The sequence below is a fragment of the Cervus elaphus genome, unplaced genomic scaffold (assembly GCF_910594005.1).
Source record: "Cervus elaphus unplaced genomic scaffold, mCerEla1.1, whole genome shotgun sequence".
In the NCBI taxonomy this organism is placed as follows: domain Eukaryota; kingdom Metazoa; phylum Chordata; class Mammalia; order Artiodactyla; family Cervidae; genus Cervus; species Cervus elaphus.
This window is the reverse complement of record NW_025316691.1, coordinates 980,372-1,005,985: the sequence shown is the minus strand read 5'-3', so window position 1 is coordinate 1,005,985 and position 25,614 is coordinate 980,372. Positions and strand designations below refer to the sequence as shown.

At 45.1% G+C, this 25,614-nt stretch overlaps 3 protein-coding genes, 1 long non-coding RNA gene and 1 other non-coding gene across 5 annotated transcripts; 4 read left to right on the top strand and 1 right to left on the bottom strand.

Annotated features, from left to right (window-relative positions):
- Positions 1 to 188: 188 nt before the first annotated feature.
- LOC122691265 lies at positions 189 to 7,664 on the top strand. The gene is made up of 3 exons (XR_006340372.1): positions 189 to 227; positions 1,628 to 1,705; positions 7,579 to 7,664. It is a non-coding gene; the product is annotated as an uncharacterized LOC122691265 (long non-coding RNA).
- Positions 5,545 to 6,051, top strand: LOC122691260 (60S ribosomal protein L23a). Its single transcript, XM_043897914.1, has one exon. The coding sequence runs from the start codon at positions 5,551 to 5,553 to the stop codon at positions 6,025 to 6,027; it is 477 nt and encodes a 158-aa protein (XP_043753849.1). The 5' UTR covers positions 5,545 to 5,550; the 3' UTR covers positions 6,028 to 6,051.
- Positions 7,665 to 7,852: 188 nt separating the features above from the next.
- Positions 7,853 to 7,924, bottom strand: TRNAC-GCA. The gene has a single exon. It is a non-coding gene; the product is annotated as a tRNA-Cys (tRNA).
- An 11,484-nt stretch (positions 7,925 to 19,408) lies between these two features.
- Positions 19,409 to 19,861, top strand: LOC122691263 (14-3-3 protein beta/alpha-like). Its single transcript, XM_043897916.1, has one exon. The coding sequence runs from the start codon at positions 19,409 to 19,411 to the stop codon at positions 19,859 to 19,861; it is 453 nt and encodes a 150-aa protein (XP_043753851.1).
- A 104-nt stretch (positions 19,862 to 19,965) lies between these two features.
- Positions 19,966 to 23,937, top strand: LOC122691257 (14-3-3 protein zeta/delta-like). Its single transcript, XM_043897911.1, has 2 exons — positions 19,966 to 20,559; positions 21,898 to 23,937. The coding sequence occupies exons 1-2, from the start codon at positions 19,966 to 19,968 to the stop codon at positions 22,036 to 22,038; spliced, it is 735 nt and encodes a 244-aa protein (XP_043753846.1). The 3' UTR covers positions 22,039 to 23,937.
- Positions 23,938 to 25,614: the final 1,677 nt, after the last annotated feature.

Genomic DNA, 25,614 nt, shown 5'->3' with positions numbered 1-25,614 from the left:
AGGTCCCCGCCGACGCCAAAAGACCACCCCCACATCCCCCCGAAACGGGCAGAGCCCTCCCCCACCACCTCCTACACCGGTACGGCCGCCCCCCAGGGACCCCGTCCTCTCCCCTCAACCACCGGGGCCCCCTACCCGCGCCCGCGGCCCAGGCACCCTCCTCCCTCCACCACCAAGGGCAGAGAGGACGGGAAGCGTGGCGCCAAGCGGGCAGGGACACGACAGAGGTGACAGGGCGAGAGACAAGACAGCCGCGCGAGGCGTGGGGAGGGGTGGCCGGGAGCAAGCCCGGAGGCTCGGAGGGCGTGAGGAGGCGTCTGGCGACCGCGCGGCAGGCCCAGAGCAGCGGACGACGACCGGCTGAGGCAAACAGGTCCAGGGCCAGCGGCGGGACGCGTCGGGCAGGCAAGCGGCCCAGCGACGGGGAGCCGCCAGCCGTCACGCCGCACAGCCCGCAAGACGCGACCGGAGGATCCGCGCTGTGCGGTCTGCGGCTGGGGGGAAGGCAGCCATGGCCGGTGCCGCGGGCAAGGCGCCTGCGGTGGGGTGGGGGCGCGCTGAGCACATCCCACCACCCCCCCCCCCACCCCAACCCTCGGACCCAACCTCGAGGGAACTTGGCGGGGAGGTCGGGCGGAAGAGGGACACCGGAGACGCCGCCACCGGGCGCGGGGCAAGGGTGGCGGGGGCGCCCGGCCGAGGATGGAGGGGCGGGCGGGAAGGCGGAGGAGAGCCGTCTTTCCCACCCGACCCGCACTCTCCACGCCGCCCCCCGCCCCCCGCCCCCCGCCACAGTCTCCCGCGGGGCCCCTCCTCCCAGACGGCTTTCCCTCCCTTACCTTCCAATCCAGCCACATTAATGATCCTTCCCCAGGTTCAACTATGGAAAATTTGTCAGCTGATCTGTCTATAATCCAGGGATAAAACTATGACTACAGAAAGGAACGATGACCTGACCTAGGATGGCCATGATGTTCTATAGAACCAGAGAAAACTGGTTAAAATAAAAATTAAAAAAAAAAAACAAACAAACTTTTTTTCTTGGAAACTGTAAAGCTGGTTCTTTTGCATATCAATTAAAAACAGAGCTTGTTACAAAGGCCTGCCTAGGGCAAAGCTTGAAGTTAACCATTTCCTTAGAAAACAATGCCCACTTTGCCTGAGACCTCAGCCTTGGGCAAATGAGAACTTCAACACCCCCGTCCCCCCAAAAAACGGGGAGTCAAAGAGATATTTTCAATCTTAGGCGGAAAACTAGAAGATCTCTGTGTGGATTTCTGTATGTCTCAGTGTGAGTCTTCTGTTTTTTGATAATATTGCTGAAGCTGTGAGTGAGTTCTTATTTAAATAATCTAAAGAAAAGGAAGCCCTCAAGAAATGCAAAGAAATACTCTAATATTTCTAAATACAAGGGAAAAAAAGCTCTAAATACAAGAAAAAAATGGACCTAAATGAATTTTGGATTCATGTGAATTGGGAACTAGTCAATAGTAAATATCTAGTATTTTATTTTTTTCACTACTCTAATATAGACATGTTTAAGAGTCATTAACATTAAGCATAAACTTTTCACAGTGCCTAGGTTTACTATAACTTAAATATTGCTATATTGTTATCTCTCTCACAGACTGGTCAACAAAGAAAGTACCTCTAAAAACAAACCAAAAACACTCCTAAAAAATGGAAATGCGATATGAGCTTTTAGGTAAGCTATTAAAAATAATTATACTTTAAAATATCTGTCTATAGTAGTCTCGATTGAAGGCAGAGGAGAAGGGGACAACAGAGGATAAGATGGTTGGATGGCATCGCTGACTCGATGGACAGGAGGTTGAGCAAGCCCCGGGAGTTGGTGATGGACAGGGAAGCCTGGCAGCCTGCAGTCCATGGGGTCGCAAAGAGTCAGACGCAACTGAACTGAGCTGAATTTACAATAGTTTCTCCAGATCTTGGCTACCTGAATGTCTATGGTTGTGCTAAACTAAGTGATGACAGTGTATTGAATAGCTAGGTCATTTCATAAATTAAGGTTCTGAAACATTCACCACTTGACAGGGCCTTCGTCTTACACAGCAACTAAAGAGATTTTGGCTATCCATGAATAGTGTCTGGTGCCATGCTGAGATGTGCAGTGTAAGAAAGCTTTTTTTTTTTTTTTTTAGATAGTATCACTGATACGTATGTTCACCAATCTGTAAAATGCCAATATAAAAGTCAGCTCTCGGTTGCTTAAGGAAAAATGTATGACTTGTAATTAAAGAAGGTACGAGGAATGAAATCGCATTTGATGAAGGAAAAAGAAGTAGTTCTGACTTACAGGTGGCAGTTTCAGGATGGGGGAAGCAAAGGAATGGGTACAGAATGGCATAGGGAGGTTTTATGGAAAGTGGACCCCCAGAAAAGAGTTTTGTGCCTAGTACAAGGTTTCTTGAGATGTTGAACTGCCTTTGCTAGTGGATTTTAAGTTTCTTTACCTCTTAAATGATCCGTCCTAGGTTTACCTTTGAAATCTTTTGTTAACTTTGGCTAAGTGGATAAGTATTCTTTCACAGCCTACCTGACTGTCATAAACCCTTTTGATATTTGTGAACAAACCTTCCTAAATAACTGACTTCTAGCTAACTTTGGGATGCTTCAGAGGGCCCCTGAGACCTCCCAAAGAGAGATATTTATTAAACAACCTGAGTTCATTTGGCATGTTAAACTACATGGGAAGTGTTGTTCAGAAGGAGTGATTGAATCTTCTCAAGTTATATTGTATGGTTGATGCTACTAATATAGATATCCTAGAAGTTATGTGACATTCATGAAAATCTGATATGTTCTGATAAAATGCTGTCAGTTATAATTTGAGTTATCATATTAAAGTGTTTCAAATCACAGCAATGACCAGATTTACTTTGTCAATTTCAATTTAATCAGATTTTCAACATGCCTTCTGTGGTTTCACACTGATGCCTTTGCAAAAATACTGCTACTTCAAGATATACGGAAAAGACTTTTCTAAGCTTACCCATAAACAATTTTTTTGTTTGTTTGTTATCTGGTAAGCTGGTACCAGATTGGAATTTAGTCTCCTCTCTAGGTTAAGAGAACACACTTTTCTTAGAATGCAGCTTTCAATCACAGATTATTAATTTCTTTACCTTTCAGTGATTTATCTTTGTTTTTATAATTTTTTTTTTTTTTTTAACTTCGGTAAAGTAAATAACCATTGTTTAAGATTATGGTACATGTAGGATGGACCAAGCTTTCCCCGCTCCTACAAATTCTCTTAACCCCTCCTATTCTTCTGATGGGACCAAGGTCTCACTTCCCTCCAGAGGGACAATCCAAGCTTTTTTATCAGCTGATCTGCCCCTGATATCACAGTCAATTTGAGCACTGTTTGGTCTATAATTTAGGCATGAAACTATGACTACCTAAAGGAAAGATGACTTTTTGATGCAGGATGGCCATGATAGTCCTTGGACTTCAGAGAAAATTGGTTAAAATGAAACTTTTCTCCCCCCCCCCCCCCCTTGGAAACTGCAAAGCTGGTTCTTTTAGCATATGCAATTGAAAACATCTAGGTCGTTAGGTCAGTTTTCATTCCAGTCCCAAAGAAAGGCAATGACAAAGAATGTTCAAACTGCTGCACAGTTGCACTCATCTCACACACTAGTAAAGTAATGCTCAAAATTCTCCAAGCCAGGCTTCAACAATACATGTGCTGTGAGCTTCCAGATGTTCAAGCTGGATTTAGAAAAGGCAGGGGAACCAGAGATCAAATTGCCAACATCCACTGGACCAAGGAAAAAGCAAGAGAGTACCAGAGAAACACCTATTTCTGCTTTATTGACTGTGCCAAAGCCTTTGACTGTAGGTATCACAATAAACTGGGGAAAATTCTGAAAGAGATGGGAATACCAGCCCACCTGACCTGCCTCTTGAGAAACCTGTATGCAGCTCAGGAAGAAACAGAACTGGACCTGGAACAACAGACTGGTTCCAAACAGGAAAAGGAGTATGTCAAGGCTGCATACTGTCACCTTGCTTATTTAACTTATATGCAGAGTACATCGCGAGAAATGCCGGGCTGGATGAAGCACAAGCTGGAATCAAAACTGCCAGGAGAAATATCAATAACGTCAGATAGGCAGATGACACCACCCTTATGGCAGAAAGGGAAGAAGAACTATAGAGCCTCTTGACGAGAGGGAAAGCGGAGAGTGTAAAAGCTACCTTAAAGCTCAACATTCAGAAAACGAAGATCATTGTATCTGGCCTCATCACTTCATGGCAAATAGATGGGCAAGCAGTGGAAACAGTGGCAGACCTTATTTTGGGGGGGGCTCGGACATCACTGCAGATGGTGACTGCAGGCATGAAATTAAAAGATGCTTGCTACTGCTGCTGCTAAGTCACTTCAGTCATGTCTGACTCTGTGCGACCCCACAGGTGGCAGCCCACCTGGCTCCCCCATCCCTGGGATTCTCCAGGCAAGAAGACTGGAGTGGGTTGCCATTTCCTTCTCAGATGCAGGAAGGTGAAAAGTGAAAGTGAAGTTGGTCAGTCGTGTCCGACTCTTAGCGACCCCATGGACTGCAACCTACCAGGCTAGTCTCTCCATGGGATTTTCCAGGCAAGAGTACTGGAGTGGGTTGGCATTGCCCTCTCCGAAAAGATGCTTTACGGCTTGTGCCTTAGCCAGACTACTTTGGGTTAGAGGGCGTTTTTGAGGAGATCGAGTGGGGAGCAAATCAGAAGGCTGTTGTAGGTGTCCTGGTATACGATCTCAGGACCGGAACAAGGATGGCCGTGGGGATGGAGAGAAGGAGCTGCAACGGAGAAAGATTTTAGTGGATATGACTTCACAGCTCAGTAGTTCATTACAGACAGGGGAAATATGAGCAAGAGGCAAAGAATGACGGCAGGCTTCTAGTCTAAGGAACTGACAGCAAAGCCTGGAACCCATACTTGCGTGGTTGAGATTCAATCAATGAGTAACTTGTGCTCAAGCAACTTTCTCCAAGGGGAGTAATTCCACCATTAAACTGTAGAAATACTGTTCCTGGGCCCTCATACGTGCAAGTCCCTGAGCACTTGGCATTTCATGAGAATGACGATCGCTCTTTATCTGGTCATCCAGGAAGGCTGTGGGTTTAGGAGCGAGGATGGGCGTGTTTTAAGTAGAGGGTGTTGAGAGCCTTGCAGGATCTTGGGCAGTCAAATAGCTTCCTGAGCACTGACATTTCTTTCTTAATTTTTAAATTTACAATTCATCCAAATCTTGCAGTCCAAAACAAACAAACAAACCAACAAACAAAAAATGTGAAAACATCACAGAAAAATAATATCTGAAAATATCTGATCGCCCTGTGATTCGTAGGGGATAAGCCTAAACTGCCCTTGAAATTGAGGGACTAGTGAATATTGGCCCTCAGATCTCATCATAATCAACGATGAGCAACTTTTGAAGAATTGCCAGAAGTATTTTCAAGTTCGCTGACTTCTCCTGAAGTCAAGATTGCTAGCTGTGATGATTTAAAAATCACTAATTGGCTTTTCATGAAGATGGCGCCGAAGGCGAAGAAGGAAGCCCCTGCCCCTCCTAAAGCTGAAGCCAAAGCAAAGGCTTTGAAGGCCAAGAAAGCAGTGTTGAAAGGTGTCCACAGCCACAAGAAAAAGAAGATCCGGACGTCACCCACCTTCCGGCGGCCCAAAACACTGCGGCTCAGGAGGCAGCCCAAATATCCTCGGAAGAGCGCCCCCAGGAGAAACAAACTTGACCACTATGCCATCATCAAATTCCCCCTCACCACTGAGTCAGCCATGAAGAAAATAGAAGACAACAACACACTGGTATTCATTGTGGATGTCAAGGCCAACAAGCACCAAATTAAACAGGCTGTGAAGAAGCTCTATGACATTGACGTGGCTAAGGTCAATACTCTGATCAGGCCTGATGGAGAGAAGAAGGCATATGTTCGACTGGCTCCTGACTATGATGCTTTGGATGTTGCCAACAAAATTGGGATCATCTAAACTGAGTCCAGCTGGCTAATTCCAAATATAAGTTTTCTCTATGTAAAAAAAAAAATAAATAAAAAAAAAATAAAAATCACTAATTGATAAACACCAATACAATTAATTAACATCCACATAGCCAATGTCTGCGGAGCCAGGCATAACAGAGTCTAAATTAATCAGATGGGATTCCTATTTTGCAGTGCAGTTGATGAGACAAGTTACACAAGATAGGAGATAATATAAGTCAAAAGTGAAGCTATATGAGCAGTGCTTTGGGGAATAAACACTGATATGTAAATCGTCACTTCTGTGAAGGATTATTTCATAGATCCAGCCTATGATTTCCTAATCTGTTCATAGACGTCAGTGTTTAAGTAAGGGACTTTACTCCAGATGGAGCAAAGTGTGAATTTTCCAGATCCGTCAAATTGAATCCTTCAAGAAACAAATAATTTTTTGAGTCAACTTCTCTTAGAGATCTCTGAAAATTGAATTCTACATTACAAACACTTCCAACATTTCTGCCTGGAAAAATCAGAGTAGATGGAGCTGTGGTAGCCATTAGGAATATTCATAAGTATCCAGCCCATGGAGGACTGCACTTCCCCACTCCCTTGGAAAGGAAGTGTGATCACTGACTATCTTTGGCCGGCGAAATGTGCATCTAAGTGTCTCTGTCACTTCTGTTAGACGCTTCAAGGGTCAGCGTGTAAGCCACACATTCCCCTCCTGGCCACTGTACTTATTATGCAAAATGTCTGTGCAAATAAAGCCTCCCTCAGACTGGCTCTCTGAGACAGGAAAGGGCAGAGGCCCCTGCTGACCCACACTGACCAAGTAGCATGAGCTAAAAGTTAGCTTTAATTGTTTTAAGCTCAGAGTGTTGGGGGTGGGGTGGATTCATTCCTGAAGGGATACCTAGCCTGTATTATATTGGAATTCTATCTAACCATTAACGGACAGAGCAAGGTCATTAACATCATGGCGTTGTTTGAAAGTGGACACTTCACATTAAAATCTAGATTTCTGGCGCCTGTTGGCAAAAACCCTGACATGTTTGTACATGGTTGATCCCTTGAGCACATCAACAAGCGGGTATATATTCTCCAGCTCATGACAGCCCTCGTGACTCACTATGACCATACCTGAGCAGTCTTCCTCCCTGAGGCGGGGTGTAGATATTTGACTTTCATCCTCTATCCTAAACGGTCTAAGCATCATACACGTACTGTGCTGACTGTGGTCCACTAGATTGCATCTCATTTCCAGTTACAAACTTCAGTGACACTTGTAGCAACACAAAAAAGTACAAATATCCTCAATACAGCACAACGAAATCTCTTAAGAAAAGAGATTTTGGAATTCAGTTTCCTAGGTTCAAATACCGGCTCTACCATTTTCTATCTGTATCTGGATGGCCTTGCCAGAAGAGCACTCAGCTTTCAGCAAGGTACCACCTGCCCCAAACATCCACTTGTCCAGCAGACTAACAAAAACATGTTAGGAAGCACACATTCTTCCTTATTTATTTATTTATTTATTTATTTTTTACCTTTTGGATCCTAGCTCGCCAACCAAGGACGAAACCTGCGCCCCGCCAGCTGCATTGGAAGCATGGAGTCTTAACCCCTGAACTGCCCGCGAAGTCCGAGGAAGCACACATTCTAGAGGGACTAATTCAGCATTGAAAACAACCTTTATCCTGTGCTCCTGCTCAGTCGCTCAGTCGTGTCCAACTCTTTGTGACCCCCATGGACTCTAACCCACAAAGTTCCTCTGTCCATGGCATTTCACAGGCAAAAATACTGGAGTGGATTGCCAAGTCCTACTCCAGGGGATCTTCCCAAGCCAGGGATCGAACCTGGGTCTCCCGCACTGCAGGCAGACGCTTTCCCATCTGAGCCACCAGGGAAGCCCCTCGCTAGGTACCTGGAGAGGGGGCGGCGGGCGAGGCGCAAGGCACGCCCTGCGGGCCACCGGCCGGATTTCGACCACCACCACCGCCGCCGCGTCCCCGCCCGCGGGCCTCGACCCTGCCGGGCCCGTGACGCATGGGGGCCCCCAGTGCGCCGGTCGACCGCCGCCCGGAGGTCCCCGCCGACGCCAAAAGACCACCCCCACACCCCCCCGAAACGGGCAGAGCCCTCCCCCACCACCTCCTACACCGGTACGGCCGCCCCCCAGGGACCCCGTCCTCTCCCCTCAACCACCGGGGCCCCCTACCCGCGCCCGCGGCCCAGGCACCCTCCTCCCTCCACCACCAAGGGCAGAGAGGACGGGAAGCGTGGCGCCAAGCGGGCAGGGACACGACAGAGGTGACAGGGCGAGAGACAAGACAGCCGCGCGAGGCGTGGGGAGGGGTGGCCGGGAGCAAGCCCGGAGGCTCGGAGGGCGTGAGGAGGCGTCTGGCGACCGCGCGGCAGGCCCAGAGCAGCGGACGACGACCGGCTGAGGCAAACAGGTCCAGGGCCAGCGGCGGGACGCGTCGGGCAGGCAAGCGGCCCAGCGACGGGGAGCCGCCAGCCGTCACGCCGCACAGCCCGCAAGACGCGACCGGAGGATCCGCGCTGTGCGGTCTGCGGCTGGGGGGAAGGCAGCCATGGCCGGTGCCGCGGGCAAGGCGCCTGCGGTGGGGTGGGGGCGCGCTGAGCACATCCCACCACCCCCCCCCACCCCACCCCAACCCTCGGACCCAACCTCGAGGGAACTTGGCGGGGAGGTCGGGCGGAAGAGGGACACCGGAGACGCCGCCACCGGGCGCGGGGCAAGGGTGGCGGGGGCGCCCGGCCGAGGATGGAGGGGCGGGCGGGAAGGCGGAGGAGAGCCGTCTTTCCCACCCGACCCGCACTCTCCACGCCGCCCCCCGCCCCCCGCCCCCCGCCACAGTCTCCCGCGGGGCCCCTCCTCCCAGACGGCTTTCCCTCCCTTACCTTCCAATCCAGCCACATTAATGATCCTTCCCCAGGTTCAACTATGGAAAATTTGTCAGCTGATCTGTCTATAATTCAGGGATAAAACTATGACTACAGAAAGGAACGATGACCTGACCTAGGATGGCCATGATGTTCTATAGAACCAGAGAAAACTGGTTAAAATAAAAATTAAAAAAAAAAAAACAAACAAACTTTTTTTCTTGGAAACTGTAAAGCTGGTTCTTTTGCATATCAATTAAAAACAGAGCTTGTTACAAAGGCCTGCCTAGGGCAAAGCTTGAAGTTAACCATTTCCTTAGAAAACAATGCCCACTTTGCCTGAGACCTCAGCCTTGGGCAAATGAGAACTTCAACACCCCCGTCCCCCCAAAAAACGGGGAGTCAAAGAGATATTTTCAATCTTAGGCGGAAAACTAGAAGATCTCTGTGTGGATTTCTGTATGTCTCAGTGTGAGTCTTCTGTTTTTTGATAATATTGCTGAAGCTGTGAGTGAGTTCTTATTTAAATAATCTAAAGAAAAGGAAGCCCTCAAGAAATGCAAAGAAATACTCTAATATTTCTAAATACAAGGGAAAAAAAGCTCTAAATACAAGAAAAAAATGGACCTAAATGAATTTTGGATTCATGTGAATTGGGAACTAGTCAATAGTAAATATCTAGTATTTTATTTTTTTCACTACTCTAATATAGACATGTTTAAGAGTCATTAACATTAAGCATAAACTTTTCACAGTGCCTAGGTTTACTATAACTTAAATATTGCTATATTGTTATCTCTCTCACAGACTGGTCAACAAAGAAAGTACCTCTAAAAACAAACCAAAAACACTCCTAAAAAATGGAAATGCGATATGAGCTTTTAGGTAAGCTATTAAAAATAATTATACTTTAAAATATCTGTCTATAGTAGTCTCGATTGAAGGCAGAGGAGAAGGGGACAACAGAGGATAAGATGGTTGGATGGCATCGCTGACTCGATGGACAGGAGGTTGAGCAAGCCCCGGGAGTTGGTGATGGACAGGGAAGCCTGGCAGCCTGCAGTCCATGGGGTCGCAAAGAGTCAGACGCAACTGAACTGAGCTGAATTTACAATAGTTTCTCCAGATCTTGGCTACCTGAATGTCTATGGTTGTGCTAAACTAAGTGATGACAGTGTATTGAATAGCTAGGTCATTTCATAAATTAAGGTTCTGAAACATTCACCACTTGACAGGGCCTTCGTCTTACACAGCAACTAAAGAGATTTTGGCTATCCATGAATAGTGTCTGGTGCCATGCTGAGATGTGCAGTGTAAGAAAGCTTTTTTTTTTTTTTTTTTTAGATAGTATCACTGATACGTATGTTCACCAATCTGTAAAATGCCAATATAAAAGTCAGCTCTCGGTTGCTTAAGGAAAAATGTATGACTTGTAATTAAAGAAGGTACGAGGAATGAAATCGCATTTGATGAAGGAAAAAGAAGTAGTTCTGACTTACAGGTGGCAGTTTCAGGATGGGGGAAGCAAAGGAATGGGTACAGAATGGCATAGGGAGGTTTTATGGAAAGTGGACCCCCAGAAAAGAGTTTTGTGCCTAGTACAAGGTTTCTTGAGATGTTGAACTGCCTTTGCTAGTGGATTTTAAGTTTCTTTACCTCTTAAATGATCCGTCCTAGGTTTACCTTTGAAATCTTTTGTTAACTTTGGCTAAGTGGATAAGTATTCTTTCACAGCCTACCTGACTGTCATAAACCCTTTTGATATTTGTGAACAAACCTTCCTAAATAACTGACTTCTAGCTAACTTTGGGATGCTTCAGAGGGCCCCTGAGACCTCCCAAAGAGAGATATTTATTAAACAACCTGAGTTCATTTGGCATGTTAAACTACATGGGAAGTGTTGTTCAGAAGGAGTGATTGAATCTTCTCAAGTTATATTGTATGGTTGATGCTACTAATATAGATATCCTAGAAGTTATGTGACATTCATGAAAATCTGATATGTTCTGATAAAATGCTGTCAGTTATAATTTGAGTTATCATATTAAAGTGTTTCAAATCACAGCAATGACCAGATTTACTTTGTCAATTTCAATTTAATCAGATTTTCAACATGCCTTCTGTGGTTTCACACTGATGCCTTTGCAAAAATACTGCTACTTCCAGATATACGGAAAAGCCGCAGCCGCCGATTCCGGAGCTGGGGTAGCTGCCGCCGCCGCCACCTCTGCAGCCGCCGCCGCCGCCGCCGGAGGAGTGGGCTTGGGAAGGAGGTGGTCACCACGCCCGGAGCTCCGCTCGCAAGGTTCTCTGCTCCCTGCAGTCCTCCCACGGGAATGACTGAGAGGGTAACAGGCAGGAAGGCCAGGGGTCTCCAAATGGAGGAAAGAGGCTGTAAGTGCCAGACATTTTTATCTCTCTTAAATGGCAAGAAGAAACAAACCAGCGATCTGTTTTTCATTCTCTATACAAATTTAAAAGGAGGTTTCTCTTAACATTCTGTGTTGCCATGACACCTGGTCTCACCTAAAGCTAACCACTCTCAAACTTTGAGTTAACCAATACATGCCTTTTTCGTATGGAAATGTGGTCTTAAGCTATGTTAATGAACCCCAGACTCAATCTTCAAGTTGGTTCCGCTAAACGGCCTAACTTACTTCCTCAGGTATTGTTCTCCTAATCTATGTAAACGGAACTATTTGTTGGTATTCTGCCCTTCTAAAAGATTCAAGTCAATCGTTTTATGGCCTGGGATGAATTATCTGATGCCATTCTAAATTTTATGACATTCCTTTCATTTCATTAACAGACTGTGAGTGACTATATAACATACAGCTAAAGACTAGGAGGGGGGTACTCTTTTGCCCCCTTTTGATGCCTATGTCAGAAGCTTTCTCTATACTTTAATAAAACTTTATAACACAAAAGCTCTGAGCGATCCAGCCTCGTCTCTGGCCCCGGATTGAATTCGTCTCCTCCGGAGGCCAAGAATCCCGCGTCTTATCGTTCAGCAACAACCTTTCATCTTGGGGGCTCGTCCGGGATCCTTCAGGGCAAGGTAAGGATGCTTGGAGCTCTAGTTCTTTGTTCTCCTAGCGAACACGTTTTCCGCTGTACTTTACTAACTCTATGGTGTGCTTGTGTAAATGAATGAAATGCCCTGCGCGAAGCAAGTGAGGAGCCCTGCTCTGTGGTCCCGCGGTGACCTCATAAGGCTATGGCAAAAACCTGTCGGGGGTTTACACCGACCTGCCAATGCCAAGAGGCAACCAATGTCTCCTTCGGGAACTGACCAGAAACGGGCAAAGCGTGTGGACCGAACTCTCCTTTCTCGGTCAAACTTTTCGGTCTCTTTGACCATTTCATAGCTCCTTGGGAATTAGAAGTACTAACCTTATCTATCGGATCATAGACTTTCAAGGGGCTTGTGGCCTATGTTGCTACTCTACTGTGGTATAGGTCTCAAACTTGGATTGGTGGTCAGGAAGCGCCTAGCCTCGCTAGGCATGGAAAGTTCGGAAGCTAGATGGAGCTCTAACTCCCAGAGCATCTCTGAGGTTAAAGGTTACTCGGATTGGAACTGCAATGGTTTTTTCCTTTGGTAACACTGGCTCTTAGTGGACCAGAGGAGGCTCTTATACCGGTGTGGTGACGCTTGGAAGGAACATCTCAGTTTCATGTTTGTATCGGTCTTATTGCGGTCAGGAATGTACTCAGGGTCGTGCACAGGTACTCAGGTGATGAATGTGTCCCCCAGAGGTCTTAGCTTGGGAAGCATTCCGGAAGGTTACTCTGATTGCGCCCCGGGTGGCATCAGAGGCAAGCAAGGTGAAGGGCTGGACGTCAGTCAGGGATGCCATCAGGTCTACTCCTGGTGCATCCCCACCCCGTCTCGGTGGTAGAACCGGGAGGGACGAATGTGACGCCTGCGTCGGTAAGAGACAGACTAAGTCCGACCAGAAAGGAAAAGCTTTTGGTGTAACGTCTGTCTACACCCCCATCTAGAGCAGGGAGGGACGCCTCCGGTAGAAAAAATGGCGCTGGTCGCTTTTTTTCTCTCTTACAGATGGGAGCTAACAATTCCAGCCTCACTCCTTTGAACTGTATCCTGAAAAACTGGGATAGATTTGATCCCCAGGGCTTAAAGAAGACACACCTGGTCTTCCTATGTGATACTGCATGGCCGCGGTACCCACTGGAGGACGGCGAACGGTGGCCAGTTGGAGGGTCTCTTAAGTATAACACTGTTTTACAATTAGACCGGTTCTGTAAAAAGCAAGGGAAATGGGTAGAAGTAGCGTATGTGTTGCCCTTTTTCTCTCTGCGAAATATGCCAGACTTATGTCCTAAGGGTGTAGATTTGGGTGTGAAACCTTCCGCTCCCCCCTGTCCTCCTACTTTGCCCCCGTATCCGGGTCTCCAAGATGAGGTTCAAACTGCTTTGGTCTCAGTAGAAACACAAACTGAGATTCAAACTGCCTCGGTCTCAGTGGGAACCCAAATTGAGATTCGAATTGCTCATGTAGAGGTCCAAACAACTCCTGTCTCAGTACGACTTCAGACTACTCTGGTTTCAGTAGAAACTCAGACCATCGAAGTAAGAGATGAGATAGAGAACAGGAGGCAAAGAGACAAAGAAAAGCAGGTTTTTCCAATCTATCCCTGGGATATGTGCAGAGCAGCCAGAGAGACTGAGGGACAGCCACTCATGCTGTTGCCTCTTCACGAAGTACCCACCGGGAGAAATTATCAGTCTATGAGAGTTAATAAGCCTTTTTCTTATCAAGAGATACAAAGAATTAAAGAGGACCTGGGAGACTATTTAGAGGACCCAGAAAAATATATTAGAGCTTTTAAAGGTGTTACTCTGCATTATGACCTCACTTGGAAGGATGTGATGTATATCTTGGGACAAACGCTGACTCCCGACTCAAAGGCTCGAGTTTTGGGGAAAGCGGTTGCTTATGGTGATGAGTGGCTTGGTAATGAATCAGTGGGAAAGAGGGAGGACGAGATAACTGCCCTCCCCACTGGGAGTCAGGCGGTCCCAGCTACAGAACCAGACTGGGACTATAACACTGCTAAAGGAAGATGGGATCAGAGTCATTTTGTCAGATGTATTCTTGAAGGACTCAGACAGGCGCGTTCTAAGCCTTTAAACTATGGCAAACTGGCAGACATAGAACAGGAGGAGAAGGAAGCTCCTGGTAAATTCCTAGATAGATTGAGAGAAGCCCTTCGCAGATTCACTGAAATTGATCCTGAAAGTGAAGAAGGGAAAGTGATCTTAAAAGATAAATTTCTCACTCAGTCGGCTCCAGATATTCGCCGTAAGTTATCAAAATGGGCGTATGGACCAAATCAGTCTTTAGATAATCTGTTACAACTGGCTCAGACAGTCTATTATGGTAGGGAATATGAGGAAAAAAAAGAAAGGCAGAGAAAGACGAAGGAAAAGGCGGAAGCCCTCGCAATGGCTATGAAAACCGTTCTTAAGCAGCCTGAGAAAAATGCCCAGAGGGACCCAGGTGAAAAGGGATGGGCTTGCTATTGCTGTGGAAAGGAGGGGCATCTCAAGCGGGATTGCCCTCAGGCATCTAAGCCGCCCCTGGCTCCATGTCCGGTCTGCAAGGGACCACACTGGAGGAGAGACTGCCCCCAGAGGCGTAGGTCTCAGGGGTCTGACTCTCAAGACAATCAGGACTGAAGGTGCCCGGGGGTCCCCACACAAGCTCCCGTCCTAATTACACCTGAGGAACCCCGGGTATTAATAACAGTGGGAGGCCAATCCGTCAATTTCCTTTTAGATACTGGGGCAACTTACTCCGTGCTTACTGAAGCCCCTGGCCCACTTTCTTCCCGATCCGCTTCCGTAATGGGACTGTCTGGACGAGCCAAAAGGTATTACTTCAGTTATTCTCTATCATGCAACTGGGATTCTGTGCTATTTTCACACGAGTTTCTTATCGTGCCAGAATCACCCTCACCCCTTTTGGGGAGGGATATACTGAGCAAAGTCCATGCCTCTGTTTTCATGAATATGGAGCCTTCCCTTTCTCTCCCTTTAGTTGAACAAAATGTGAATCCTAGAGTATGGGCTGATGGAAAATCTGTGCAGGTCGTGCTATTCCTGTAGTTGTCAAGCTCAAGGACCCACACTTATTCCCACATAAGAAGCAGTATCCACTGAAACCTGAGGTTAAGGAAGGGTTAAAACCCATCATTGAGAATTTAAAGGAACAGGGACTATTAGTTCCCTGTAACAGTCCATGCAACACTCCTATTTTGGGTGTAAAAAAATCAAATGATAAATGGAGATTAGTTCAAGATTTACGAATAATAAATGAGGCTGTGGTTCCTTTACACCCTGTGGTGCCTAATCCTTATACTCTATTGTCTGAAATTCCTGAACGAGCCAAATATTTTTCAGTAATTGATTTGAAAGATGCCTTCTATTCAGTGCCTTTGGCAGAGGAAAGTCAATTTCTATTTGCCTTTGAAGACCCCACACAGCCAGCTTCCCAGTTAACCTGGACAGTTTTGCCCCAGGGATTTCGTGACAGTCCTCACTTATTTGGACAAAGTTTGTCACGAGATCTACAAAACTTTAATAGCTCTGAAGCGGTAATGTTACAATATGTAGATGATATTTTGCTCTGTGCTGAGACAGAGGAAGCTTGTTCACGAGCCTCAGAAGATTTCTTAAACTTTCTGGCAGGCTGCGGTTACAAGGCATCAAGAGAAAAGGCTCAGCTTTGTCAACAATCTGTTAGATATCTGGGCCTAATCATCTCAGAAGGGACTAGGGCCATAGGCCCTGAGAGAATTAAACCTATACTAAACCATCCCCTACCTATGACTTTAAGACAATTGAGAGGATTTTTGGGAATCACAGGCTACTGTCGTATTTGGATTCCGAGCTATGGGGAACTTGCCCGGCCTTTATATAAACTTATAGCTGAAACTCAGCAGGCCCAAACCGACAAACTGGTTTGGTCTCCAGATACTCAAAAGGCTTTTAAGGTTCTTCAGACTGCTCTCCTGCAAGCTCCGCCTTTGAGTTTGCCCACAGGGTCAGAATTTAACCTGTTTGTCACTGAAAGAAAAGGTATGGCCTTGGGAGTTTTGACACAACCCCGGGGACCTCACCAGCAACCTATTGCTTATCTAAGCAAAGAATTAGATGTAATTGCACGTGGGTGGCCCCACTGCCTAAGAGTAATTGGGGCAACGGTTTTATTAGCACCTGAACCTTTAAAAATAATGGGCGAAACCTTACCGTACTGACTTCTCATGATGTGAGTGGAATCTTAAATTCTAAGGTTAATATTTGGATGACAGACAGTAGACTTCTTAAATATCAGTCACTGTTGTTAGAAGGACCAGTAACTAAGCTTAAAGTTTGTGGAAATTTAAATCCTGCCACTTTCCTTCCTAAGAAGGAAGATGAAACACCTGATCACGATTGTTCCCAATTCCTAACCTTAAACTATGCAGCTCGGGAGGATCTAATGGATACCCCATTAGACAATCCTGACATGGAAATATTTACAGACGGCAGTTCTTTTGTTCGGGATGGAAAGCGCAAAGCAGGTTATGCGGTGGTGACTGCTGAACAGGTTTTAGAAGCAAAATCTCTTCCCCAGGGAACCAGTGCCCAGTTAGCGGAGCTTGTGGCTCTGACCCGAGCTCTAGAGTTAAGCAAAGGGCAGCGAGTGAATATCTACACTGATTCTAAGTATGCTTATTTGATTTTACATGCTCATGCTGCAATATGGAAAGAAAGACAGTTTAAAACAGCAACAGGAGAACCTATTAAGCATTTCAGAGAGATTGAGAGACTTTTAACTGCTATCTATTGTCCTAAAGAAGTAGCGGTTATGCATTGCAAAGGGCACAACAGGGATGGGAGTAAAGTAGCTGCCGGTAACCTGCTGGCTGATTCTCAAGCCAAAAAAGCGGCACTTTACGAAACCCCCTCCCTACAGACGCCTTTGATCTGGACAGGTCCTGTGGAACAGGAAAAACCACAATATACTGAGGAAGAATTAGAAAGATATGAGAAAAGAGGAGCAAAGATTACTGATAAAGGATGGTTACAGTCCGAGGATGGACGATTAATAATTCCTGAAAATGCTCAGTGGAAAATTCTTAAGGGTTTTCATTTGGGTGTAGAAAGTACTTACCAGATGGCTTCTCGTTTGTTTGAAGGTAAAAATATAATGAAAACTTTAAAGAACATTATCAAACGGTGTGAGGTATGTCAGAAAAATAACCCAAAGACTGAAAAGCTAGCAAAATCTGGATTATAACGAAAGGGAAAGTATCCTGGAGAAGACTGGGAAATTGATTTTACTCATATGCCAAAAGCTAATGGATATTCTTGCTTACAAGTTTGGGTGGATACTTTTACTGGATGGATTGAGGCGTTCCCCTGTCGTAGTGAACAGGCTAAGGAGGTTATAAAGATTTTAATCCATGAAATTATCCCCAGGTTTGGGCTGCCACGGAGCCTTCAGAGCGACAATGGTTCTGCCTTTAAAGCTGCTGTAACTCAGGGGGTGTCTAAAGCTCTAGGAATAGAGTATCACTTACACTGTTCCTGGAGACCCCAATCCTCAGGAAAGGTTGAAAAAGCTAATGACATTATCAAAAGACATCTGCGCAAATTAACTCAAGAAACGCAAGACAACTGGATTAAAGTCCTACCCATAGCTTTAATGAGGGCTCGAACTGCCCCAAAAAAGGAGGGACTGCCCCCCTTTGAATGTATTTATGGAAGGCCTTTCTTACGCACAGACATTGTTATAGATCCTGAGGCCGTAGAGTTAACTAATTATGTAACTCAACTCTCAGCTTTTCAACAGGCATTAAAAGAACTCCGGGAGACGACTCCTGACCCAGCCTCTGAATCCAGCAAGCCTCTATTTGAGCCAGGAACCGAGGTCCTCATAAAAACATTGGGATCTGGGGGCTCATCCCTCGAGCCCCTCTGGGAAGGCCCTTACCAGGTTATTCTTTCTTCTCCCACAGCTGTCAAAGTCCCAGGAATTGATTCGTGGGTACATCACACTCGAGTCAAGAGGTGGCACCCTGACCAGAACTAAGTGATGTCATTTTATGTTTTTACTTTCTATGCTCTGACTTTGTATGTTTCAGATGGGCCTGATAATCTATGTGAGCCTACTTCTGCTGACTCCAGAAATCCTGAGTCTGCCCTTTGATCCTCAAGACAATGCCTTCCTGTCCTGGGCTCACTCCTATGCTGCATTCCACAATCGGTCTAACTGCTGGGTCTGCGGAGCACTCCCCTCTTCATCAGTGGAAGGCTTCCCGTGGTGGACATCTCCACTTCAAGGAAAAGACTTTCTCCAAGTCTGCGAATACCTTCGACAACAATCACATGTGATGCCTCTTCTTCGTCTGATGACATCTAACAACCCTAGAATAGACTGGTGCAATACTTTGTACCTTAACTATGGACATAACGTGACTTTTAATACAGATTGTTTTGTTTTTGCTGTTTGCTCCCTGCATCTGTAACTGTGTAACTGGATTTGTTTCTAGTCGCGTGAAAGCTTTTAAGTTACAAATGGTTGTTCAAACTCCTGCTATCACTGCAGCTTCTTCCGACTACTATTTGGGGCCCCTGGATCAGACATCCTCATTATGAGGATTAGGAGAATATGTTGCCTCACCAATTTAGGGACAACGCCCCTTGTCAGCTCGGAAGCAGTTATGAAATGGAAACGACGCCCCTTTTCCCTAGGCAACATAATTCTCCTAAAAGAAAAGGGGAGAATGAGAGGGTAACAGGCAGGAAGGCCAGGGGTCTCCAAATGGAGGAAAGAGGCTGTAAGTGCCAGACATTTTTATCTCTCTTAAATGGCAAGAAGAAACAAACCAGCGATCTGTTTTTCATTCTCTATACAAATTTAAAAGGAGGTTTCTCTTAACATTCTGTGTTGCCATGACACCTGGTCTCACCTAAAGCTAACCACTCTCAAACTTTGAGTTAACCAATACATGCCTTTTTCGTATGGAAATGTGGTCTTAAGCTATGTTAATGAACCCCAGACTCAATCTTCAAGTTGGTTCCGCTAAACGGCCTAACTTACTTCCTCAGGTATTGTTCTCCTAATCTATGTAAACGGAACTATTTGTTGGTATTCTGCCCTTCTAAAAGATTCAAGTCAATCGTTTTATGGCCTGGGATGAATTATCTGATGCCATTCTAAATTTTATGACATTCCTTTCATTTCATTAACAGACTGTGAGTGACTATATAACATACAGCTAAAGACTAGGAGGGGGGTACTCTTTTGCCCCCTTCTGATGCCTATGTCAGAAGCTTTCTCTATACTTTAATAAAACTTTATAACACAAAAGCTCTGAGCGATCCAGCCTCGTCTCTGGCCCCGGATTGAATTCGTCTCCTCCGGAGGCCAAGAATCCCGCGTCTTATCGTTCAGCAACAACCTTTCATGACCATGGATAAAAGTGAACTGGTACAGAAAGCCAAGCTCGCCGAGCAGGCCGAGCGCTACGATGACATGGCTGCGGCCATGAAGGCGGTCACGGAGCAGGGGCATGAGCTTTCCAACGAGGAGAGAAACCTGCTGTCGGTCGCCTACAAGAATGTGGTCGGTGCCCGCCGTTCGTCCTGGCGTGTCATCTCCAGCATCGAACAGAAAACTGAGCGGAACGAGAAGAAGCAGCAGATGGGCAAAGAGTACCGCGAGAAGATCGAGGCCGAGCTGCAGGACATCTGCAACGACGTGCTGGAGCTGTTGGATAAATACCTTATTCCCAATGCTACACAGCCAGAAAGTAAGGTGTTCTACTTGAAAATGAAAGGCGATTATTTTAGATATCTTTCTGAGGTGGCATCTGGAGACAATAAACAAACCACTGGGCGGAGCGGCTGTAGCCTGTGAGCTGCGAGATCCAGGGACAGAGTCTCAGCCTCGCCGTTGCCGCCCAGAGACTGCTGATCCCCGTCCGTCCGTCGCCACCTACTCCGGACACAGAACATCCAGTCATGGATAAAAACGAGCTGGTACAGAAGGCCAAACTGGCTGAGCAGGCTGAGCGATATGATGACATGGCAGCCTGCATGAAGTCTGTAACTGAGCAAGGAGCTGAATTATCCAATGAGGAGAGGAATCTTCTCTCAGTTGCTTATAAAAATGTTGTAGGAGCCCGTAGGTCATCTTGGAAGGTCGTCTCCAGTATTGAGCAAAAGACGGAAGGTGCTGAGAAAAAACAGCAGATGGCTCGAGAATACAGAGAGAAAATAGAGACCGAGCTAAGAGATATCTGCAATGATGTACTGTCTCTTTTGGAAAAGTTCTTGATCCCCAATGCTTCACAAGCAGAGAGCAAAGTCTTCTACTTGAAAATGAAAGGAGACTACTACCGCTACTTGGCTGAGGTTGCGGCTGGTGATGACAAGAAAGGGATTGTGGATCAGTCACAGCAAGCATACCAAGAAGCTTTTGAAATCAGCAAAAAGGAAATGCAACCAACACATCCTATCAGACTGGGTCTGGCCCTTAACTTCTCTGTGTTCTATTATGAGATTCTGAACTCCCCTGAGAAAGCCTGCTCTCTTGCAAAGACAGCATTTGATGAAGCCATTGCTGAACTTGATACATTAAGTGAAGAGTCATACAAAGACAGCACGCTAATAATGCAGTTACTGAGAGATAATTTGACATTGTGGACATCGGATACCCAAGGAGACGAAGCTGAAGCAGGAGAAGGAGGGGAAAATTAACCGGCCTTCCAACTTTTGTCTGCCTCATTCTAAAATTTACACAGTAGACCATTTGTCATCCATGCTGTCCCACAAATAGTTTTTTGTTTACGATTTATGACAGGTTTATGTTACTTCTATTTGAATTTCTATATTTCCCATGTGGTTTTTATGTTTAATATTAGGGGAGTAGAGCCAGTTAACATTTAGGGAGTTATCTGTTTTCATCTTGAGGTGGCCAATATGGGGATGTGGAATTTTTATACAAGTTATAAAGGTTTGGCATAGTACTTTTGGTACATTGTGGCTTCACAAGGGCCAGTGTTAAAACTGCTTCCATGTCTAAGCAAAGAAAACTGCCTGCATATTGGTATGTCCTGGTGGGGAATAAAAGGGATAATTGGTTCCAGTCACAGGTGGTGTTGTGGGTACTTCTTAGGTTTGGAGCACTTACAAAGCTGTAGTAGAAATGGATATCCCATGGATATTGCATGTTAAACCATGTGTTATCTGTGGAATACTCAGACGCAGTGTGCACACTGTTGACTGCAGCTACAGAAGTGTTCCTTTAGTTGTGACCCAATTTACTCTGGATAAGGGCAGAAACGGTTCACATTCCATTATTTGTAAAGTTACCTGCTGTTTGCTTTCATTATTTTTGCTACACTCATTTTATTTGTATTTAAATGTTTTAGGCAACCTAAGAACAAATGTACAAGTAAAGATGCAGTAAAAATGAATTGCTTGATATTCATTACTTCATGTATATCAAGCACAGCAGTAAAACAAAAACCCATGTATTTAACTTTTTTTAGTTTTTTTTTTGCTTTTGTGATTTTTTTTTTTTTGATACTTGCCTAACATGCATGTGCTGTAAAAAATAGTTAACAGGGAAATAACTTGAGATGATGGCTAGCTTTGTTTAATGTCTTATGAGATTTTCATGAACAATCCAAGCATAATTGTTAAGAACACGTGTATTAAGTTCATGTAAGTGGAATAAAAGTTTTATGAATGGACTTTTCAAAAAATAAAAATAAACAAACCACTGTGTCCCAGCAGGCTTACCAAGAAGCATTTGAAATTAATAAGAAAGAAATGCAGCCTACACACCCCATTCGACTGGGCCTGGCACTTAATTTCTCCGTCTTTTATTATGAGATTCTAAACTCTCCTGAAAAGGCTTGCAGCCTGGCAAAAATGGCGTTTGATGAGGCGATTGCTGAGTTGGACACGCTGAATGAAGAGTCCTACAAAGACAGCACCCTGATCATGCAGCTGCTGAGGGACAATCTCACTCTGTGGACGTCGGAAAACCAGGGAGACGAAGGAGATGCTGGGGAGGGAGAGAACTAATGTCTACCATGCTTCGTGATCTCTTCAGTGTCACTCTGTACCCTCCACATATATCCCTTTGTGCGATAAAAAAAAAAAAAAAAGAAACGTACGTCGACTTTCAATTTTTCACAGCCTCAGCCTAGCAAAAATGGTCCATGGGATGAACAGCTGGTATTTGTATCTAAAATTCAGATTGGTCACATAAATGCCACGGCATTCTGAAGTTTTGATTTTGATTAACATTGACAGGATTACTATGTGTTTCATTTTTAAAAAAAAATAACAAAACTGAACACTGTGATTATGGGGTTTTGTAATTCAGCAGAACTCTTACTGCTAGAAAAAAAAATAGACCTGAATTATGTGTAACTTTTTGGAAAGTTAAATTTGATTCAAAACAGTTGTCCCTGAAATACAGTTCCATTGTAAAGTTGTACAGAAAGTTATAGATTCTATTGTGACACTGGGACTTGGAGTGGGTCACCTCTCGTTTGGCATTCGAGTTTTACAGTAATTTCTAGTGATTCTGCCCATTCTGATCAGGGCTTTTAGACACTTGGTATGTTGGGGCTTGTTGCCACTGAAAAGTTCGTGACCACAGATGGCCACAGTGTCTTCCTCCATGGAAACTCGAAGCCAGAAATGAACATTCCTGGCGGCAGATAACTGGGTTATGACAGCATGCAAAGGTCCAGTGCTCATAGACCACCTGTGACTCCAGCCCCTTCCCCTATATAGCAGCATGTTTGCTGATTGGCAGCTTGTGCTTAGGTAGTGGAATCTGTTTTCCCTGTAACCATGAGCTCAAGATGGGAAAAAAAAAAAGCCGTGTATCTTATGAATGGCCTTATCTGTTTCCTGGGTAATACCTTTAAGAATAATGTTCTGCAGAGATTGTCTTTCACTTGAGGAGTTAAGTACTCAGTGTTTGGGTTCTTCCTAGCTCGGGGCTTTAAAATTTTGAAATCTAAACATTCTTTCCCACAGTCCTTTTTGACTGTTAACTTTAGTCTTCTCTAAATTTCTGTCCTGCTTCCGTACATTTTTTTCTTTGTGCATTCTCTCTCTTTGCCTTTTGTTCATGATTTAGTACTAGATGGGCAGGGACAGGGGGCCCATAGGGGGGGTGAGGGATGTTGGCGAGCACTTTGGTGAGCCAGCCTTGCTTCAGAGAGTTGAAAAGAGCTTCCCACGTTTCAGCTCTGTCTTCTTCCAGTTCTCAGCACGGTGGTTGCTCTTCAGTCACACCAAGATCTGACTCCAAAAAGTATTTTTAAATACCCATGGTTTCTCTTTATATTGCAGCCAACCCTGATAATGCTTGTTAGCACCTGTCACCAGCTCTCCCAAGGGTACCCATCCCGTCAAGTTCACAGACAAATGTCAGGGAAGTTGCATGAACACAGCGATGGGGAGAGTCAGGAATAGCCCGGCCTACCAGTCTCAGTCTCCACCTTCCTCCCCGAACATTCCACGTAGCCGTAGTGTCCCATCTGTTTGTCCATCTGCTGAAATAAGAAAAGAAACATTCATGCACTGATTTCAAACAAACCAAAAGGAAAAAAAGAAAAAAAAAAAAAAAACCTCTCTCCTTTCTAGCTGAACAAAAATGTGCAGTTAATACTTGCCGCTTGAAAATGCAGTAGTGAATGTGGAACGAGCCTGTCTGTATATCTGGTAGCTCTCTTGCTTTGTTTTTCCTCACCAGTATTCTGCCTCACGTTTGCTTCTGTGATGGTTATATTGCCTAGCAAGCACACCCGTGGTTGTGAAAATAGTATAGCAAAAAAGAAAAAAACCCGGTTATTGATGTACTAGATTTGTGTATGTCTTTTAAACAGTTCTAGTTTCCACCTTACACGGAATAATCAGGAAAAGTGTAAAAACTTAAAAGTGAAATAAAAATTTTATCAGTTAGTTGGCTGATGCAAAAAAAAAAAAAAAAAAAAGATAAACGGAAAAGACTTTTCTAAGCTTACCCATAAACAATTTTTTTGTTTGTTTGTTATCTGGTAAGCTGGTACCAGATTGGAATTTAGTCTCCTCTCTAGGTTAAGAGAACACACTTTTCTTAGAATGCAGCTTTCAATCACAGATTATTAATTTCTTTACCTTTCAGTGATTTATCTTTGTTTTTATAATTTTCTTTTTTTTTTTTTTACTTCGGTAAAGTAAATAACCATTGTTTAAGATTATGGTACATGTAGGATGGACCAAGCTTTCCCCACTCCTACAAATTCTCTTAACCCCTCCTATTCTTCTGATGGGACCAAGGTCTCACTTCCCTCCAGAGGGACAATCCAAGCTTTTTTATAAGCTGATCTGCCCCTGGTATCAGAGTCAATTTGAGCACTGTTTGGTCTATAATTTAGGCATGAAACTATGACTACCTAAAGGAAAGATGACTTTTTGATGCAGGATGGCCATGATAGTCCTTGGACTTCAGAGAAAATTGGTTAAAATGAAACTTTTCTTCCCCCCCCCCCCCTTGGAAACTGCAAAGCTGGTTCTTTTAGCATATGCAATTGAAAATATCTAGGTTGTTAGGTCAGTTTTCATTCCAGTCCCAAAGAAAGGCAATGACAAAGAATGTTCAAACTGCTGCACAGTTGCACTCATCTCACACACTAGTAAAGTAATGCTCAAAATTCTCCAAGCCAGGCTTCAACAATACATGTGCTGTGAGCTTCCAGATGTTCAAGCTGGATTTAGAAAAGGCAGGGGAACCAGAGATCAAATTGCCAACATCCACTGGATCAAGGAAAAAGCAAGAGAGTACCAGAGAAACACCTATTTCTGCTTTATTGACTGTGCCAAAGCCTTTGACTGCATGTATCACAATAAACTGGGGAAAATTCTGAAAGAGATGGGAATACCAGCCCACCTGACCTGCCTCTTGAGAAACCTGTATGCAGCTCAGGAAGAAACAGAACTGGACCTGGAACAACAGACTGGTTCCAAACAGGAAAAGGAGTATGTCAAGGCTGCATACTGTCACCTTGCTTATTTAACTTATATGCAGAGTACATCGTGAGAAATGCCGGGCTGGATGAAGCACAAGCTGGAATCAAAACTGCCAGGAGAAATATCAATAACGTCAGATAGGCAGATGACACCACCCTTATGGCAGAAAGGGAAGAAGAACTATAGAGCCTCTTGACGAGAGGGAAAGCGGAGAGTGTAAAAGCTACCTTAAAGCTCAACATTCAGAAAACGAAGATCATTGTATCTGGCCTCATCACTTCATGGCAAATAGATGGGCAAGCAGTGGAAACAGTGGCAGACTTTATTTTGGGGGGGCTCGGACATCACTGCAGATGGTGACTGCAGGCATGAAATTAAAAGATGCTTGCTACTGCTGCTGCTAAGTCACTTCAGTCATGTCTGACTCTGTGCGACCCCACAGGTGGCAGCCCACCTGGCTCCCCCATCCCTGGGATTCTCCAGGCAAGAAGACTGGAGTGGGTTGCCATTTCCTTCTCCACTGCAGGAAGGTGAAAAGTGAAAGTGAAGTTGGTCAGTCGTGTCCGACTCTTAGCGACCCCATGGACTGCAACCTACCAGGCTAGTCTCTCCATGGGATTTTCCAGGCAA

Bases quoted from the DNA above. Each gene is read 5' to 3' on its own strand.
- LOC122691263 (XM_043897916.1), top strand. From the start codon at position 19,409: ATGACCATGGATAAAAGTGAACTGGTACAGAAAGCCAAGCTCGCCGAG.
- LOC122691260 (XM_043897914.1), top strand. From the start codon at position 5,551: ATGAAGATGGCGCCGAAGGCGAAGAAGGAAGCCCCTGCCCCTCCTAAA.
- LOC122691257 (XM_043897911.1), top strand. From the start codon at position 19,966: ATGGATAAAAACGAGCTGGTACAGAAGGCCAAACTGGCTGAGCAGGCT. The intron at 20,560-21,897 runs GCCATTGCTGAA...GCGTTTGATGAG, and splicing joins CAAAGACAGCATTTGATGAA to GCGATTGCTGAGTTGGACAC.